Here is an 8,734-nt window from a genome sequence, read left to right on the forward strand (position 1 = left end):
ATTTGGTTTTGTTTTGCTCTATCATAAGAAGTTTATTAAAAACAAGATGATGTTATATCTATCTACTTTTATTTCCAAACGTATCGTTGCTATGGTAACCGCCGTGGCTTCTGCCATGTAAACAACAATGTGTCGACAACACAGACTGATCAGAGACAGTTAAAAACATGTTTTATAGCCAAAGGTTTGTTTCTTAGCACTACTTTTAAATCATATTAAACCTATCTTTAAGGAAATAATATGCCTTACTCCCGTCGGCGAGAACACCTCCGATTTGGTACATTTTCCGAGCAGTTAAAATAGTTGGAAATGGAAGGATCAAGGTAGCACTACCATAGACTGCAGTCTGTGTGGTAACATAAAGCAGTGTTTACTAGTGCATGACATTGTGTTTGATACTTATTTCTCAGTAATATTCAACTTGTACTGATATAACAAACAGTTGTATTATTTCAAAATGTGAATGCATATGAGCTGTTGACAGGCAGCCTATTTAAATGGGCATTAAACCCTACAATTATTCACAGTGTAAACAGACTATTACCCTGCCATTTCCTGTCTGGCAATGTGAGGGTTAGTGTATATTTTATCACTGCATCCAAACCTCTTACTCTTCTATATGCTTTCAGATTGATGATTACAAAATAAGTCATCATACCATTATGGGGAATAAATTTATCCTTAAAATTAGATGAAAAGAGAAAAAATAACACACACACTCTCTCTCTCTCTCTCTCTCTCTCTCTCTCTCTCTCTCTCTCTCTCTCTCTTTCTCTCTCTCTCTCTCTCTCTCTCTCTCTCTCTCTCTCTCTCTCTCTCTCTCTCTCTCTCTCTCTCTCTCTCTCTCTCTCTCTCTCTCTCTCTCTAATTCTCTAAGTAGTCTGTAATATAGTGAAACAGTAATATCAATAAGTAACATTTTGTTAAGTGCATTTTATTTATTATTATTTTATTTTTTTCATTATTATTATTATTTTTTTTATATATTTAATTTTCTGTATTACAACCTACACTGCCAGTCATGGCAGCCAGGAACAGGATCCTGAAATAGCATTCTTCCTGGAGCCAGCACTCTTCCAGTCATGGCTCATGGGTTTATTGATGGAAATAATGCAAAAGCCCCTTCTTGACTATCAAATGAGTCTAATTACTCCCCAAATGCTTTGTGTACTTGTGGCAAGTCATTCCTGTCTCCCAGGCCTTCAGTTGAAATGCTCACGAAGGCATCACCCTGGCCCATAGCCAAATTTTCCCATGATAGCCAAATTTTTTCATATGATGGTCACATCATCTGCATTGTAGGGGTTAAGACTCTTGTCTTTCTTACTATTTTTGTTGAATAAACATAGACCTGCTGTCATCATGAGGTGCTCAAAGCTAGCCATACTGAGGATTGCTAAGTCTCGATTGTTGCCAATAACTTGAAAGTGTACACAAGCTGTTGTATGGTACTGGTGTTTTCATCTGGTGTACACGTGTGCATCAAACATAATTTTGATAAAGAGTGGAGTTAACAGTATTACCAAAATCAGTAAACAAATATTTAAGGAGACTTGTTCTTTGTATTTCATAATATTCATGGACATCAAGCAGAGCAAATTTGTAGAGAAATGCTTCAGTAAAGCTGCTAGAAATAGAGACATATAGACAATTTTCTTTTACTGTATATATGAATTACACAAAGGCTAATGATGTTTCATAGTACTTCAAATGAAGGACTGTGAATTTTAGTTATAACATAACTGAAAAGTTCAGTAGGATGTTTTTTGACATATTTAGCAAAATAATGTTACTGATATCAGTATATTCCCTCTGACTTTATTTATTTTTGTACTGACCAAACTTAACAGAATCTCTTTACTCTATAGAGAAAGATAAGAAAGCCAGGAAGGATGATGGAAGATGCGAATGCTGAGTGCAAGAAGTTCTGCACGGAATGGGGACACTTCCACAAGGTGACCCGTATCTTGGTAAAGGCAATACGGAGAATACATCATGGAGTGAGAGCTGAACATGCACAGCTCAAGGGAGACATAAAGACTTCAGGTTTAAGATCAAAATTTTTAACTAGGCATGAAACAGCTTTTAGAAAAGTGGTTATTGGCCTGCAGGATTATGCGGCAAATTTTCTGGAAATGGAAAAGCAGTTCAAAGAATTATCCAAAAATAGTAGTAAATATTGTGAAATTCAGTTTAATAGAGTAGTAGAAAAACATTCTCAGGTGTGTGTGCAACGAGATACGATACTTTATTCTGTAGAAAGTATGATAAAGGCTCAATTGAAAATCATAGCTGGAAATTTTAATGAAAATTCAGAAAATCTAGGGGATGCTGGAATCTTTAATACAATAGCTGCATATAATGAAGTCCTCATTGAACTCAAGAGAAACATTCCAGAAAAAGAGGAAGATGAATATGAAGATGAAGATGAGGAAGAAAATGATGCTACACTTTATAGACTAGTAATGCCTGAAAATTTAATTCCTCCATTATCGTGCTTGAAACAAATCACAGCTTCTAAGATACTACAGATAGTTGGTCGAGAGAGGGCACCACAAGTCACTAAGTGCATAGCAGATACTTTTATGTCAGAGTTTAAGATGCCTCCTGAAAATGGAACGATGTTGCCCTGGAAACCTATAAGTTTTAGTGCAAAATCGGGTTTGCTGAATGGTGATATATTTGAAGATGCCATAGCCAAGGAAGAAGATGAGAACAAGCTAAATCAGCGGAAACTTGATATGGCCCTTCGAATGGAGTTTGGAGATGACTTTCCCGGAACAGACTACTTACCTGCAAACGATGCTGGAGATTGCAATACACCTTTGAACTGTACAAAAGTGAATACACTTATAAAAACCAACACTGAATTATTAGAACAGCTTGTAGACAAGTTTACCAAAACTACAGGTGTATTAGGTGAGCCAAGTCATTAGTTTAATCTTATGTGATGATTTGTTTCAATTTTACCAGTGTATTAGATGAGCCAAGTCATTAGTTCAATCTTACATGATGATTTGTTTCAATTTTATGTCATTATTATGTTACTGCAGAATACTGCAAGTAAGAGCAAAGTTGGCACACAGTAATTTGCTCATATCTTTTTTTTTTTTTTTTTGCATGGAAAGGCTTCTGTTTTTTGTAATGTATAATTTTCTTGCTGAATTTTATCAGTGAAAGGAATGGTCAAGCAGAGCAAATCTGGAGAGAAACGCCTCACTAAAGCTGCTAGAAATAGAATTGAGACCTACTATGTGGAGAGAGTATGGGGTGAAGGTTCAGAATTTGTGGAGGAACTTGTTTTATGGGTCCCTCCAGCAGGAAGACCTCCACCCTTCCCTCCACCAGCTTTGCTCACACCTCTTCAGTTGTTTCAATTACTTGGTATCTTCCAACAATACTGCAATAAATGTAAGTAACTTTATATTTACCTTGTTCATTTCAGTCCTTTCAGTTTTGTTGTAATAGAGATTTGCTCTTTATTGGGTTTTGTTATCATTGTAGCACAAGATTTTAGTATTTTGTTTAGCACTATATCACATGTGATGATTATTTCATTAGTATGCAACAGAACAACAAAGGAGAAACCTACCATCATAAGCTAATTTCATTTGTGACTTTAGGCAAGGAAACAGAGTTTTTCATCATTTTCAAATTTTTAAGTCTTATATAAATATACATATTATTTTAAGTACTGAAGTTATATAAATCATTTGACAGTGGTATTATTTGTAATACATAAAACAAGATATAATGTGATACACATGCATGAAAGAGATTGTTGATTCAAATATATAATGATACGTAGTGGGTAAGTAACATACACCATCTGTAGTTTCCTTAAGTGTCAACTTTCCGTAGATTTATGAGCTAGAATGTAGTTTGTAACCAAAAGGAATTTAAACTTTTTGTTGAATTTATAATTATAGCAACTTTCTTTCCAGGCCTTATACCAGAATCTTGTTACACAAGTTGTGAAGGAATAGTTGACGAATGTCGACATTTAGCAACAACTTCATTCATTGACCGGAATATGGTCCGTGGTATTGGGACTTATGCTCGATCAAGTCCTGAGCCCTATAAGCTTTTAGATGGAAATTATTCTACAATAGGTGGTAAGATTTCATGTAGTGAATTGCTGTATAGATTATTTTGGATTATTAAAGATGATAAGAAGTAATATTGAGGTTAACTTTATGAAGTCTCTTATAGGTTTGATTGTATTTCTGTATTGTGTGATATTTCTTTATAGGAGATGGCATTGGTGATGTGGTGCAGCTGCTAGTGTGGGAAATTAATGAGATTGAGAGAGCAGAAGTTGAAAAAGAGCCCAAAGATTGGCCTGTTGGAGATGAGGTAAGGTGCTTCATTGCATTTCTTGTTGATAGAGTACTGGTGAGTTAATATTAATTAATTATCAAAGATAAATACTTGTAGTAGATATACTCCATCTAATTCTTATTTTTTTCCCCCTCTTCATAGTTTACTTTTTATTCATATTTTTTGCATTCTTTAGGTTGGCCTTATCCTTAGACTTGGAGCAGTTGTATCTTCAACTCTTTCATGGCTTAGACTTCGAGCAAGCTACCTGTTGCACACTTGGAACACAGCACCGTATTACCTTCTTACACAGGCGGACCTACCCAGGATCATTGAGGAACTTAAGTTGCTTCGGGTAAATTACATTACAGCAACTCACTTTGTTATCTCTTGTTAAAGATACTTTGTTTTATTTTGAATTTGTTTTTAATACATCCTAAGGCTTATGTCTTTCAGAGTAGATCTTGTTATGAATTACATAGTGAGATTTAGCATATTATCATATATGGTAATTAGTTAACTTGAAGATTATTAGGGAATTAACCATCTTAGATTCATCTCTCTTCTTCTCTCTTAATAGGTACAAGAGAGAGACAATCTCATTAAAACCGATGACTTTGCACGTCTTTTGTATGCCATGTCAAGAGACAAGCTTGTTGTGATGTTGGATAAGTTGGTTGATAGTGTGAAGGTAAGAACATGTGGTAAAGGAATCTTGTCTTTGACAGTAGTCAATAGTCATGGGACGTTTTCATATTGGTGAGTATTTTTTGCTGTTGCATTCTTTAGTCAAAAACTTCTTTGATGATCATATTTCTCCTCAAAACAAATATTCAAGTACTTGTCTTTGGAAAAAACTTGATGTATACAGTAGAGATTGACATAAAAAGTCATGTATAACAATGCAGAATTATGACAAACTAAGAAACAAAGTTATGAAAGTAAGAAAACCTTTGTTGATGAGAGAAGCAATATGATTTTCATTTATCAGTAATACTGAACTTTGATTTGAGGATCTTGTTAGTAGCAAAATAGTAAGCTGCATCACATTTTTTTTTACAACATTCTTAAGAAACAGTGAGAAACCAAGCATTCTTTCCCCAGGACTATGAACAGGAGACTGTAGGAGCTGTTAGTGCTGTCTGCCGCACAGTGAGCCTAGCCCAGCTACAGAATTCTATGCCACATCCTCGTATTTGGCGAGGGATAGGGCGGATCCCACATGAACCACACTACTATGTTTATGAGTATATCAGTAGGTTTTTGTTATATGCTTTTGGTATACTTGCTTGGGATTTGACCACACTGTGATTAATGAAGCTTTAATGAGTCATAATTTCATTTAAGATAATTCAAATTTGTAATCTTTAGATAAGCCAGTATTGAGATTTTGGTAAAGTGGCTGTATCACTGAAAGATTATGTATCTAAGAAATTGTGTACTCAGAAGAGGAATGAATTGTGATCATTTAAAAGAGAGATCTAATTTGCAGATGCTGTGTTAGAGCCAGTTTTGGATGCTGTTTCAAAGCTAGGAGTGGTTTTACAACGTCGAGCTGGAGCTACTGTTTTGAAGGTTGTTTGCTATGCATGGCTGGAACATGTCCGTGTTCAAAAAATAAAATTTTCCCTATGGGGAGCTCAGCAACTTTTAAAAGGTAGATATTTATCCTATTTTTTTTTGCAGTAGTTGTTGTAGTACATAATGTTTGTAAGTTACGGGCAATTGGTTTATCATTTTATTTAAATTCTACTTATTTTCTGCTCTCTGATGTGCATGGAATAACTGCATTTTTTATTTTCGTGATAAGATCTGTATATATAATCAGTGTTGTAATCACTGATGATGATCACTCATTTCTTTTCTTTTACAGGTGTGGTACTTATATTTACATAAAATATTATTGCATTACAAATATTGTGAACAGGGAGTCAGAAAACATCAACTGTGTGACAAAGTTCTAATTCAAAGAAAATACACATAGGACTCAATGTGTTCTGTTTCAGATTTCCATGCCTTAGCTGAATGGTTACAGAAATACCCTGGCTTAGCACCAGAAGCTCGAACACAGGTGTTGGCTGTTGATGTGCTACGAGAGTGTGAAGGTGTGGCTAGGTTGCTCATGAGACAGCCTCCTCTAGTCGTAGGATACACATCCCAAAATCAAGTTGTACCTATGGGCCCCATTACTGCTGGTAAGAGAAATTTATAAAGTTTGGGTGACAATTTTCCATGCAGATTATTTTTGTAGCCTTTGTGTCATTTTGACACGCATGATGTAGGATAAATATATCAAATCAGAATTTTATTTGATAACAGATAATGTTTCTTTGGATGTTTTTAAATAAAAAAATCTACATAAAAATTCACATTCCCGTACAGGTCGAAAACATGATAAAGAAGTCAAGCTTAGCACAGATAATGATGACATCCCGGCAGAAATGTATGTACCAAATCAGCAACTGTGGCTGTCACTCAGGGCTCGGCCAGCATCCTCAGTGTGTGTCAAAATGGGTGCTTGTTGTTCTTGGCCATACTAAGAGGTGTTAATAGTGTTTGTGATCAGATGATTATGCAATTTCCCAATCCCCTGGCTGTTACATGTGATGTTGGAAAGGATATTAATCTGTTCTTCAATTATCTCTTGAACTTATTCTTTTCTAAACAATTTTTTCCCTCATTCATGCACTCTTGGTACAAACTTCATGCATCATGCATATATATCTTGAGCAAAAGTTTAGCTATTAGCAAAGCTTTCCCAAATTAATAATTCATTAATGTTACATCATTTGAGCATCATTAATAAACTCATTACCTACAAGAATATGCATTAGTTAGAATGCCATAATAAGTTGTAAGAATACTAGTCATATTTATCACCATGAGCTCTTACTAACTTAAATGTATTTAGTAAATAAAATCAATGTAATTGATTTTACAGCAATGCACAAATATATAGTAAATGCTCATGAATGAACTGGCCTTAGTGCAAACCTGCACTTTATGGCTCATAGGTGAGTATTACATGGTTGGTCATTTAATATACAGTGATATTCCATCAGATGGATAGGTTAGGATTACTTTGTTGTATTGTTGAATTTTAAACTCTATAATTTTTTTACTAGCTTTAAAATTAGAATGCAACAACAGGTTCAGTGTACCAGTATTTTCATAACTTTAGTTTGTTATCAGCCACACAGTTTAGTATTGAAATTTGATTTTTTGCAGACATTTAATAAATTGTTTTCAAATATGCTTTAGAACATAGGGATGTAAATTAGGACCAGTATTATCTAGTAACACTGCTACACAAGGGAACACAGAAAATATAGTTTATAGAAAAAAAAGTCATATAGGCAATACATTTTGTGCAGATGTGGAAATATGTGGTAAAAGGAAAAAATGCTTAGATTCCCTAAGTTGTTAATAAGCTAATGATTATATTGCTTTTATTTTATTCAACATTTTTTTTTCCACAAGTAATTGAATGTAAGAGATGTTTGATATATTGTTAGGGAAATCTATACATTTTCCTTTATTCGTCAGGATATTTGTTTTATGTTATAATCATAATATGACAGGAAGAAACACCATAAAGCAGTTATTTGGATTTTTGACAGTCTTCTTGTACAATAATTATTATACATATAAGTTATAAAAATTATGGGAAGTGAGAAAGGAGAAAGAAATTAAAGAATAAAAAGGAGGAAATAGGGAAGTAAAAATATATTACAAAGAAGAAAAGTCAAGAAATAATATATGAAAGGGAACAAAGGGAGGTAGAAAGAAAAATTGAGTGAACTGGATGATATGTAAGGAAGGAAAGTAAGCAAAAAGAAAAGAAAAAACAAAGTTTAATAACTGATTAAATGAATATATAAAGATAGGAGAAACAATGAAAAAGAATAAAGAAATAGAGAATTGGTGTTTTCTCCGTCATTTTCACAATACTGTGTTTATATATTTCTAAAATATGGATATCTATAGGTGAAAACCAAAGAGAAAAAGTAAAGATTATATGTTTTGATCACAAACCAAAAATAGAGAAATTTGTATTATGATTTCATGGATCAGTTAAATTGATATGATGATCGTAATGGTCCCTGGAGAAAGTCAAATAAATATGATAATCATGAAGTTGAAGGTTAAATTTCATGCCTATTTTGACTTCAGCCCATGAGAGACCCTTTTCTTCAGATATATACTGAACACAATACTCGGTTTAAGCAATAATCTTATTCTTTATTCAATCTGGTATTAGAACTTTTAAAAATATTTTTAGATCTTCCTACTTATTGACTTTTGCTGCTTATATGGTAATATGCTTTAGATAAAAGAGCTAGGTTATTATATATACCTCAGATATATCATGTTATGGGATAGTCAGGATTTAAACTGCTAAGAATATAACTAT

The 8,734-nt window shown here is 33.7% G+C and overlaps 1 protein-coding gene across 1 annotated transcript; it reads left to right on the forward strand.

Annotated features, from left to right (window-relative positions):
* The first annotated feature begins 84 nt into the window (after positions 1–84).
* LOC119578860 lies at positions 85–8,457 on the forward strand. The gene is made up of 11 exons (XM_037926513.1): positions 85–184; positions 1,869–2,919; positions 3,175–3,411; positions 3,945–4,115; positions 4,253–4,356; positions 4,517–4,675; positions 4,901–5,011; positions 5,425–5,575; positions 5,813–5,977; positions 6,327–6,515; positions 6,703–8,457. The coding sequence occupies exons 2-11, from the start codon at positions 1,893–1,895 to the stop codon at positions 6,858–6,860; spliced, it is 2,472 nt and encodes an 823-aa protein (XP_037782441.1). The 5' UTR covers positions 85–184; positions 1,869–1,892; the 3' UTR covers positions 6,861–8,457.
* Positions 8,458–8,734: the final 277 nt, after the last annotated feature.

The sequence above is a fragment of the Penaeus monodon genome, chromosome 11, assembly GCF_015228065.2.
Source record: "Penaeus monodon isolate SGIC_2016 chromosome 11, NSTDA_Pmon_1, whole genome shotgun sequence".
Classification (NCBI taxonomy): domain Eukaryota; kingdom Metazoa; phylum Arthropoda; class Malacostraca; order Decapoda; family Penaeidae; genus Penaeus; species Penaeus monodon.